The sequence below is a fragment of the Chiloscyllium plagiosum genome, chromosome 38, assembly GCF_004010195.1.
Source record: "Chiloscyllium plagiosum isolate BGI_BamShark_2017 chromosome 38, ASM401019v2, whole genome shotgun sequence".
NCBI lineage: Eukaryota > Metazoa > Chordata > Chondrichthyes > Orectolobiformes > Hemiscylliidae > Chiloscyllium > Chiloscyllium plagiosum.
In genome coordinates, this window is record NC_057747.1 from 14463352 (window position 1) to 14475248 (window position 11897).

General features: G+C 38.1%; 1 protein-coding gene and 1 long non-coding RNA gene across 5 annotated transcripts in view; one reads left to right on the plus strand and one right to left on the minus strand.

The window, feature by feature from the left end:
* The window catches only part of LOC122541856, a 59429-nt gene that overhangs the window by 46092 nt on the left and 1440 nt on the right, over positions 1 to 11897 (plus strand). Inside the window, exon 3 of one of the 2 annotated variants that reach the window (XR_006309691.1) lies at positions 5824 to 6737. The exons of the other annotated variant lie outside the window; for it this stretch is intronic. This is a non-coding gene — a long non-coding RNA (uncharacterized LOC122541856). Of the gene's footprint in view, positions 1 to 5823; positions 6738 to 11897 lie in introns of those variants that run through there. 2 annotated transcript variants of the gene reach the window in all.
* Positions 1 to 11897, minus strand: part of LOC122541852 (salivary plasminogen activator beta-like) — a 40156-nt gene that overhangs the window by 26295 nt on the left and 1964 nt on the right. For 2 of the 3 annotated variants that reach the window (XM_043678912.1, XM_043678911.1), the window contains exons 2-4: positions 6744 to 6829; positions 2968 to 3022; positions 286 to 411 (exon numbers count right to left, since the gene is read on the minus strand). In XM_043678912.1, coding sequence (XP_043534847.1) covers positions 286 to 411; positions 2968 to 3022; positions 6744 to 6829 — 267 coding nt within the window. The remainder of the gene's footprint in view (positions 1 to 285; positions 412 to 2967; positions 3023 to 6743; positions 6830 to 11897) is intronic. The other variant, XM_043678913.1, reaches the window with a different exon arrangement.

An 11897-nucleotide genomic window follows, 5' to 3' on the forward strand; every position in this document is an offset into this window, starting at 1 on the left:
CCTGAAGTCTAAAGGGTGGAAGACCAGCCAGGAGCCTGTTTAAAAAGTCAAGTCTAGATGCAATAAGGGCATGAGTGATTGTTTTAGCTGCAGTTGAATCGAGACAAAAATTAATTAGCTTAATGGTGTGAAAGTGGTAATGGGTGTGTCTTGGTGATGCCATAAAGTAGGTCAAAAGCTCATTTTGAGGTCAATTGTGGCTTCATCTCAGACTGTTCCCAATATAATGTGTGAATTTATTAACCAAAACTCAAGAAACAATGGATTTTGCAAGCATGATTTTACCTTTTGTGCGTACATCATAACAAATTGCATTCCTTTTGCATTTACATTGCTGTATTTTGTTTCTGTGAATTCGCAACCAGGTATCACCTCTTCTGTAGATTTCAAATGGTGATTCTATGCATACATCTGATAGGGATTAATTGAAACATTGCATTTTTTAATATATATCTTACAATTAATGAACTCTGTGCTTTCGCCAGGACAAAACCACAGTTGAACTGAATATTAAAAACTCAAGTCGCACTCTGGTGTTGAATAAGGGTAATTACATAAGCATGAGGACAAATTTGGCCCTAGTGGACTGGACAGAAAGACTAATAGGTAGGACAGTTGATGAATGGGGCATATATTTTCTCCCAACTAAAATACATTCCAAAGAGGAAGAAAGATTGTAAGAGAGGGAAAAGCATCCAGGGATAAGCAAAGACATTAAAGCTAAGGTTAAGACAAAAAAGCTAAGGTCAAGGCATAAAATAATAAATAGCTTGGATGGAGGATTGGCTAACCAACAGAAGATAGACAGTCAGGAAAAAAATTTTTTTTGATTGGCAAACAATTATTTGTGGAGTGCCACAGGGTTCAGTCCTTAGGCCCCAAACTATTTACAATCTATATTAATAAGTTGGATGCAGGGATAAAATGTACTATAGCTAAATTTGCAGATGGCATCACGATGAGGTGGGAAAGAAAGTATGATGCAATGAAGAAATAAGAAAGTTACAAATGTATATCAATAGGTGAGATGAATGGACCAAAATTTGGCAGATAGGGTTTAACATGGATAAATGCGATGTTGTCCATTTTTGTTGGATGAATAAAAAGGCAAATTTATTATCTAAATGGTGAGAACCTTCAAAATGCCTTCGTGCCAAGGGATCTGGGTTCTCGTGCATGAATCGCAGAAAGCAAGTATAGCAGGTGATAAGGAGGGCAAATGGAAACTTGGCATTTATTGCTAAAAGAATGGAGTATAAAAGTCGAGAAAGGTTTTTGCAACTGTTCAAGACATTGGTGAGACCACATCTGGAGTACTGTGGAAATTTGGATAACCTTAGTTGAGGGAAGAGGTAACTGCATTGGAGGCAGTTCAGAGAATGTTCACTAGATTGTCTTATTCAGAAAGGTTAAGCAGTTTCGGCCGATATTCTCTAGAGTTTAGAAGAATGACAGGAGATTGAATGGAGATGTAAAGGATGCTCAAGAGGATTGGCAGAGTAGTGTGGCAATCTGGAATAAGAGATCATACTTTTAAGCTAATGAGTGGCAGATTTCAAACAGAGATGAAGAGGAATTGCTTCTCTCAAAGGGTCATGAATCTGTGGAATTCGCCATCCCAGATTGTGGTGGATGCTGGGGCATTGACTAAATTTAATGAAGAGATAGATATATATTTAATTAGTAACAGGTTAAAGGGTTATGGGGAGTGTGTAAGAAAGTGGAGTTGAGGCTGAGATGAGATCAGCCACGGTTATATTAAATGGTTATCAAGCTCAAGAGGCTGGAGTGCCTACTCTACCTACTATTTATGTTCTTATTATGAAGAGTTTTGAAGGAATAACTGAAGTACCTTAACAATCTCAAGGTCAGTGAAATAACTCCACAGACATCAGTACCCCCCTCATCGAGTTCCCTCTACATGAAGTCCTTGAGTTTAGAACTGCCTCTTCAGTGCCAGATCTCAGACTGTCAGTATCTCTGACACTCTCCTTTTTATGTCAGTCAGGGCTTCTTGATTAGACCAGATTAACAGTCCCAATCTGGGAACCCCAATTCTATGATGTCCAGCTGGCTGATCTCAATACAAATCACTCCGGTCACATTTATATCCCTCGGATCTACAAGACTTGAATCAGACATTCTGACAGTTTAGTCGGTTTACAGATAGGTAATTGTAGTGTTTTGTGATATTGACATATTCCATTTTAAAAAAAATCACGGGCAGTGGAGAGTGGAAGAGAAAATGTAACTTGGCCAACTCCACGTCAAACTAGAAACGATACTAGAGGAAGCTTAAGGAAATCCCAAAGCACCTCATAATGAAATAAGTATTATGAATCTACAGTCACTACAGCAGTGCAGGAAAATGCAGCAGCTAATTTGTATGCAGCTAGTTCCCAGAAATTGGCACTCAAAAAAACTAGGTCATCAGCTTCACATCTTGATTGACCAGGTTATGTAAACATACTAATGTGGACTTTTGTTTTCTAATGAAAGAAGGTTTTGCTTGAGCATGTCTGTATTGGAGGGGACAGGAAAGTTTACCATCAAATATAAATACATGATGTTACTTTTGCCTTTAATTCAATTCTCCATCTCAGCCACTGTTTCATGCTGACTTTGTGAATTATTCACATCTACCCTTGACTACTAATCCTATATACTTTTCATTACCAATGCCTTCTCTTTCCTTTCCCATGATACTGTACTTGTTCACTTAGCCCATCCACTGTACAAGTCTGCATATCATCTAATGGGACCACTGGATTACAGTTCAGAGTAAAAGCACTGGCTGATCTTTTGTCCTCTTTAATAGGTTCATGAAATTAATTAAAGCAAATATTGTGATCATCTCATCTCAGACTACTTTTTGTTCAATTGAACATTATTGTCTGATGTAACATGTTTCATTCTGCCTCATTCTAAATTTTGTGAGGGTGCCAGATGTTTTAAATGGTAGCTTACCTGTTCTGCTTAAAGTACGTAATTTTCTTGTATGCAACAGATTACTCTGCAAAGACTGAAAGAGAGAAAACATGAGTTTTCTGAGATGTGAATAAGTATTGTAGCTTTTGTTCTGAATATATATTATAATGGAAGAAATGGCATGCTTGAAGTCAACACATGAAAGAAAATGAATGACTATTTTGTCATTTATATCTTACTCTGTAAAAATTAATAATATTCCTAAAATACAGTTTAGAATAAACTCCTGCAAATCCCCTGATGACTCAGGCAGTTTATCCCAGTAGTAGCTGAGGCATGTAGATCAGTAAATTCTGGGTTTAATTTTCAGTCTGAGAGTTTGCAGCCTTTACAAGGGGAAGCAATAGGGTAATTTGTTTCTAGATTCAGTGCCTCTGCTGTCGATGGAATCAAGTGTGTGTCAATCTTACATCTAGTGAGGCTAGTTTGTGATAGATCCCAAAGTCGAATAACCTGCTCACAAACCCTATCAAAGTTCAGAGGTAAATACCAACAAGTGCACAATATATTCAGGGCAATGGCAATGCGAGAATTAGATACACTGAGGTGTAAAGGCCTCAGACAGAAAAAGGGAGAACTAAAAGTATAGAGATATTATAAAACAGCCCAAGTTTGCATAAAACTAAAGCCAAGCTGTCAGCAATTCTATCATAGGCCTAACTCTGCTTAGCAGTTTTCAAAGGTTTGCTGAGTGACTAGAGTCAAAACGTGTGGTGGTGGTAAAGCACAGCCACCCTTGAACCCCACCCCTCCAAATGCAACAAGGACAGAACCCCCCTGGTCCTCACATTCCAGCTCACCAACCTCCGGATACAACGCATTTCCACCATTTCCACCACCTAAAAACAGACCCCACCAGAGATTTATTTCCCTCCCCACCCCATTTGCGTTCCACAGAGACCATTTCCTCCGTGACTCCCTTGTTAGGTCCAAGCCCTCCACTAGCCCACTTTTCACTCCCAGCACCTTCCCTCCCACCGCAAGTGGTGTAAGACCTGCACCTCACCTCCATCCAAGGCTCCAGAGGATGCTTCCACATCCAACAGACATGCACCTCCAAACACAGCATCTTCTGTGTTCCACACTCTCAATGTGGTCTCCTCTACATTGGCAAGATAGGAAGCCAATTTGCAGAACGTTTTAGAGAACAGCTCTGGGACACACATATTAAATAATCCCACCGCCCCGTGGCCAAACACTTCAACTCCTCCTCCTCCTCCTCCACCTTCCACCCCCCCAGGACATGCAGGTCCTGGGCCTCCTCAACCTCCAAATTATAGCCACTCGACATCTAGAGGAAGGACGCCTCATCTTCTGCCTTGGGACCCTCCAACCACACGGGAAGCCCCATCCCCCTCCCATTTATCTCTCAGCCCCCTTGAGGCCCCCATCATTCCTGATGAAGAGCTTATGCTTAAAACAACGACTGTCCTGCTCCTCGGATGCTGCTTGACTGGCTGTACTTTTCCAACACCACACTCCTTGACTCTGATCTCCAGCATCTGCAGTCCTCACTTGTTCCCTGCCTCATGATTACTCTTTTTGAGAATCGAGATTGTCTCCAGCCACATTAGTACAAATAAGACATTTTGGTGTTACTTGAATTCTAGTATTGAGCTGGAAACTTCAACAGGATCCCAAGAGATTGTTTGAGATTAACATACCAACTCAATAATGAACCTTTACATGACAGATCTGCTACTGGAGCTTTTATTGCTTCAGACAGTCCTGGAATAAAGTGGAGAAATGAGCAACAGAAAACTTACTAGGACTGTGTGCTACTAAGTTTCCCAGTTGTCGACGACAAAACCCCAATTGTGTCTGTCCCATTATTGGATGTCCCTCAGATCTATCCATCCCAGTGTAAACTAAATATAATTAAAGTTGCCCATTTTCAGAGAATTTGAACTCTTTGGATTGGATAATCAGAAACTCCACTTGTATGATTTTGAATCTTCGAAGCACACTTAAGCTAATCACATTGGTCAAAAGACATTGTGAGCATCATAATGTGACAGCATAGATATAGTGATTACAGGATTTCACACTTCCCAGAAGAATGTTCAAGTTTATGAATTGTGAAGCTAAACACTTCTATCCTGATGAACATTTCTCAGCCATAGGATCCTTTGTCCATCTAATGGAACCACTGATGGTGTGCACTCTATAATGGTGAAATCCTTTATTTCAGACTGGAGGATCATCTCATTCCTAAGTTAAATGACCCATTTGGCTCAATAATGTTTCTCTGATCAATATTCACTAGTTTTTCACTAGATTATGCTGATTTCTAGCATTTGAATATACTCTATTCATGATATCCCTTTGTGTGTGTTAGGATGATGATCTTTCTTCCTATTCTGTTTATTGTAGCTAGTCTGGTTTCAATGTCAAATTATTCAATTACAATATACATATTCTAGTTCTCGTTTTGCTTTAACAGTCTTCAGCTATATTGCACACTTATAATTATTTAACTATTCATTTTTACGTCGACTCTTTGTATTACAAATACAGTGTTAAGAAGCATATATTAGAGATCCCCTCACTGAGTAGATAGGAAATGGGTGACCTTCCATTGGAAAGCAGAAATCAACAAAGGCATTCCCTCTCTTTTATATTCCTCCATGCTCCAAGGAACATGACCAACATCTGTGGGTTATTATTGTACTCTTCCCACTCAAGGGAAGAATGTGCTCTGAAATAACTATAAATAGGAATATAAGGAAAATTCTGTTCATTTCAAGATAATATACCCAACTGATAATATTTGCAATTTACAATATATAATCATCTTGGATTCAGAAATTTAAAGCATATCCATTATGTTTGCAGAATATCCCAAACAGGATCGACAACAGAATCCAAAAAGACAGCTCAGAAATTACAGGATGAATTGCACAATTAACTAAAGCAATGGCAGCCAAATTTATTCAGAAAATATAGAGTGCTGGTAAAGCAAGAAAAGCTAAATGTCATACACATTTCATGAATGGTGATGAAGTAACTAACGGAAAAACATAAGGATACATCGGATTGTTATAGCTCAAGCTAAAACATATTCAATCAAAACTGAAAAGCATTCAACAAACCAAAAGATCACTGAACTTAAAACAGAGTTTCTGGAGAAACTCAGCAGGTGTGGCGGTATCTGTGAAGACAGAAAAAGAGAGTTAGCTTTTTGAACTAAATATGACTCTTCTTCAGAACTCATTTGAACTTGGAGAATCAATACAGGAATGGTGGGCTGAATGGTCTTCTTCTGCATTGTACCATTCTGTGATGCTGAGCTTTGAATGCACAAAGGATTTTTCTTTGATCTCAACTACACGAATTAGATGATTATAACAAGATAACCAGAAAGCGACATTTAGCAAATTTGCAAATTTTATCTAATAGAGAAAGACCACATGTAGGAGAAAGTAATATTAATGTTAACATCTTAGTCATCACAGTAATCCAGGTTTTTTTTAAATGCCAAAACCACCATGTCAGCAATTGAAATCCAATGCTTTGTTGCAACACATTTGATGCAACTGATATTGATGAAGCCTTCTTTACTTGAATCATAAACGTTTGTGTTCGCACAAGTCCTTTCAACAGTCAAAAACAGAAGTGTCAGCAATAATTCTTCCACTATGAAGGAAACTGATCATACTCATTACTCAAGAAAAGACTATTTAAAAACTTAACTACAAAAAAGAACATTATTAATACAGCTCTTCTCATTTTAATTCTGTTTTCTATTCACTTACCATCTCAATGCAAATGAATAATGACAGTAAAATCATAATCTTCATTTTTTTCTTCTTTAACAAGAACTTGCTTTCTTGATATAAATCTGCAACAAAAAGAAACAATTAGACTTTCAACTCATTGTACTTTTGAGCATATACTGTTGAACAGATGAGAAAACATTATCATCTGTGTATTTGATGAAATACTAGCTTCAACAACCTGTAATTAAACAATTTTAACTGGTTCAAAAGGTGATATCTTTCTGGAGATATTTTTCAAACAGATTACATTTTCAAAATCTTTTCTAAAAGCAGGTTTACAGATTTAGGAGTAAGTTCTGATACAGAATACAAAGCAAATTTTAGAATTTTACTTTTTAAAAAAAAGTTTTACTTCGAAATACCTTTTGCTCATAGGACTGTTAAACATTTCTGTAAAACACCACTTTAAAAGTATTGTTGGGCTGTTGCATTGTTTAAATCAGTAGTTATTAACTTGGTAGATTGTTGCTACAAGCTTGTTATAACCTATATGATTTTTTTTAAAAACTTTGAAATAACTATGTGGAACTATTATTGAAAATAGCATTTCTACAAACATTCTGATCAAAACTCAGCCTTTTAAAGAAATAAACAGTCTTTTGGATTTCTACCAAATTACAAGATGCCAAAATGATGCTAAGATTGTCTGCCAAAAGTAAAACTCGACTGAGAACAGTTACATAAACCAAGATGGCTCAGGTTAAAAAAAAAAGTTACTGTGGAAAGTTGTTAGTTTGAAATAAAATATGCCCTGTGGTATGAAATAATTTTTGATTTAATAACTATTCCTTATTTACATCATGAAATGGCCCTTGACAATAAAATAAGCATAAAATCCATACATGTAACATGGCACAAAAGAAAACAAACTTTAAGTTACGAGAAGATTTGTCTTTATCTCAGAATTCTCGGGGTGAAAAAGGTCTCATTGATACCTTCTTGCCAGTGACTAAAGTCTACGATCCCGTTTTCAGTACCACCCTCAGTTCTTCATGCCACAAAACTTGAACTTGGTGAAATAAATATGTGTTCAATGTATTCCCCCCTTTCAAGTTAATACAACATCATTTTTATCCATCTTTCAAGTTACTGTCTTTCCCTGGTTTTGACTGCTGTAAACTAACAAAGGGAAGTAATTGATAGGGTACACATCAGTAGCCATACTGTAGGATAGAGAATAAAGCAAAAGATAATGAGAGAATGTAAAGATGGCAGTATGTTAAGCAGGAGTGATATTAATCTTCACGTACATGAGGAAAATAAAATTGGCATAAGTAATGGTAATGAAGAATTTGCACAGGGACAGCTTCCTAAAACAAAATGTTGTGCATTCAACCAGGGCTCAGGCTATTTTGGTTCTGATAACGTGTGCTAAGGCAGGTTTAACAAATGGTCTCAGGGTAAAAGTTCCCCTGGAAACAGTGACCAGAACATCATAAAAATTAGCATTCAGTTTTAGAGTGAGAAACTTGAGCTGGAAACAACTGTGCTTGGCTGGACTGGACTGAGAGATGATTTAATAGAAAAGACAGTTGATGAACATGGCATGCATTTTAGAACATAGTTAATGACTCACAACAAAGATTTATCTCAGTGAGGAAAAGGGTTCTCAGAAGGGAATAAACCAACCATTTGGTTGAAAGTTAAGGATCATGTCAAATTAAAGGAAAAACATACAATGTGGCAAAGATTAATGGTAATTGAGAGGATTGGAAAAGTTTAAAAACCAACAAATAATGTCTAAAAAGGAGACAATAAACTTTGAGGGTAAGCAAGTCATATTAACACAGGCAGAAAGAGACCAAAGTGAACAAAGGCTCCTTAGAGAATGTGTTTAGGAAAATTATAATGGGTACCCAGGAAATGGTAGAGCAGTTGAAAAAACACTCTACATCATTCTTCAAGGCAGAAGAAATTAACAGCACTCCAAAAATATTAAATATTCATTCAATGGTAAAAGAGGCATAGGAATTAAATACTATAACTATCACTGAGTAAATTACTGGAGCTAAAAGCTGATAATTCCCTTTGATGAGTCGCTTCTTAGTATATGAAAGGAAGTACCTACAGAGATAGCGGTATGCACTGGTTGTTGTTGGATAAGGCTGAAGATAACAGGAACTGATAACTGATGGTCTGTTATGTGAATGGAATTACACTGAGTCATTTAGGTCTGCTCAGAGTTAAAACTGCAGAAAATCAGTAACTGCTGAAATTACCAAATATGGTATGCATTTGGACAAAACATTTAGGATTGGTCACGTGCACAAATAATTCCAAATAAAGCATATGCTTGGTACAGAGACTTGTGTAAAGAGACTGAAAAAGTCCCTTTGTTCAGCATAGCTTTGAAGATTCATGATGTAAGTCTCGAGGCATGGTAAAGACATTGAGCAGGATTTCAACCTGACCAGTTGTCACCTCTCCTGTGTAATAATGTTTAGGTTAGTTACATAAATTAGGGTAGTAAAAGACAGTGATTGAGATATCTCTAGTAGTTAAAAAAGTGTGTTATTTGTTTAATAAATTAATTGCATTTTCTTGAGTGCTAAATGTCTCCATTCTATCTTTGTCTATATTGTTGTCTCTCCATTGGGACCAACAGAGTAATTTTCCAAGATTTTGGAAAAATCCCAAAGGATTTTAAAACTGGCAATGCAAATCCTATTCAAAAAGGGAAGGTGACAAAAAAATGTAACAAACAGCTGTGCAATTAACTTAATAAGTGTTAGAGCCTATTACAAAATCTAATAACAAAGCATTTAGATGTACAGAAATAATTATGTCGAGTCAGCTTGGTTTCCTGAAGAGGGAATCAAGGATTATGGAGAAAAAGTGGGAAAGTAGATTATCAGATCAACCAGAACCTATGAATGAATTTTGAGAAGATTTGTAGCTCGGGTTGAGGTTCTGGATGTAGGTTTGCTTGCTGAGCTGGAAGGTTCGTTTTCAGACATTTCATCACCATACTAGACAACATCATCAATGAGCCTCCAGATGAAATATTGGTGCTCTGGCCCACTTTCTATTTATGTGTTTCTGTTTCCTTGGGTTGGTGATACCATTTCCTGTGGTGACATCATTTTCTGTTCTTTTCTCAGGGAATGGTAAATGGGATACAAGTCAATGTGTATGTTGATAGAGTTCCTGTTGGAATTCTTGTGCATGTCTCTGTTTGGCTTGTCCTAGGATGGATGTGTTGTCCAAGTTGAAGTGGTGTCCGTCCTCATTGGGAAGGATACTAGTGAGAGTCGGTCATGTCTTTTTGTGGTTAGTTGATGTTAATATATCCTGGTGGCTAGTTTTCAGCCTGTTTGTCCAATCTAGTGTTTGTTACAATTCTTGCAATATATTTTGTAAATGACATAAGTTTGGCTTGTTGTCTGTGTCGGGTCTTTAGTGTCATCACTAAACAAAACAAATTAGAGGAAACCTTCAAGACCATCAATAATACCTTTACTGGCATAAAATTCATGAAAGAGGAGGAAAATAACAACAAACTGCCATTCCGAGATGTCGCAGTGGAGTGAACAGCCAATGGAGGACTTCAAACCAGCATCTACAGGAAAACAACACATACGGACCAAATATTGAACTACAGAAGTAATCATCCCAACTCTCACAAATGAAACTACATAATAATGTTATTTCAATGAGCCACCACACACTGCTGCACAGAGGAATTATGAAGAGCAGAGGAAAATCACCTATACAATGTATTGAAAAAGAACGGTTACCCAATGAACACAGTCCGCCGATTTCTCAGCAACAAACCCAAACAAGCGGACAAAACATGTCCAGAAACCCTAGCCACTCTCCCCTACATCAAAGCCATCTCGGAAATAACTGCCAGATTACTCAAGACCTGTTGGCATCATGGTAGCCCACAAACCCACCAACTCACTAAAACAGCAGCTAATGAACTTGAAAGCCATAAATAGAAAGTTGGCCATACCGCCAATGCTTCCCCATGAAGCTCACTGATGGTGTTACCTAGTATGGTGACGAAATGTCTGAAAACAAACTTTCCAGCTCAGCAAGCAAGCCTACATCCAGGACCTGTGAATGTTGGACCAAACTGAACTGGCTGAATGGGTAACTTCTGCTCATATGTCATATGGTTATATCATCTTTATGGAAACAAATTACAACAACAGTAGTACACACAAATCTTATGACCATTACATTATCCATATTACAGGAGTTCTACTCAAAGAAATGCATAAATTTTCCCCACATGAATGTATACATTTTCCACCGGGCGGTGCGGTGGCTTGGTGGTTGGCACTGCTGCCTCGCATCGCTGGGGTCCTGGGTTCAGTTCTGGCCTCGGGGGACTGTCTGTGTGGGGTTTGCGTGTTCTCCCCGTGTCAGCATGGGTTTCCTCCAGGTACTCCGGTTTCCTCCCACAGTCTGGAGATATGCAGGCCGGGTGAATTGGTTATAGTGTTAGGTGCATTAGACAGAGGGTCTGGGTGGGTTGCTTTTAGGAGGGTTGGTGTGGACGAGTTGGGCTGAAGAGCCGGTTTCCACACTGTAGGGAGTCTAATCATAACTTGGTGAAAAAAGAACCACTTATCTTTATTAATGGGAACTGAAAAACTGGATGCTGAAATATTCAGTCATTTTCCCACCACTGTTCAAGGGCAACCCAAATTGGACAAAACAAAGGAACAAGGTTTAGTTCTCTGGTAATAATTCTTTTATTCACTCATGAGACATTGGCATTGCTGGCTGGGCCAGCATTTATTGCTCATCCCTAGTTGTCCTTGGTCAGGTGTTGGTGAGCTGCCTTCTTGAATTGCTACAGTCGACTGTAGGTCGACTTGTAATGCTGTTAAGGAAGGAATTCCAGCATTTTGGCTCAACAATGGTGAAGGAAAGCAATATATATCAAAGTCAGGATGGTGAGTGGCTTGGAGGGGAACTTGCAGGCAGTAACGTTCCTATGCATCTGCTGCCCTTGTCCTTCAAGATGGACTTGGTCATGAGTTTGGAAGGTGCTGTCTAAGGATCTTTGCCAAAATTACTGTGCCTTGTAAATGGTACACAATGCTGCTACTGAGGCTAAATATCTTTATAAACTGAAAAAGGCAAAGGAGGGACTTACTCAAACATTAACTCTTTCGT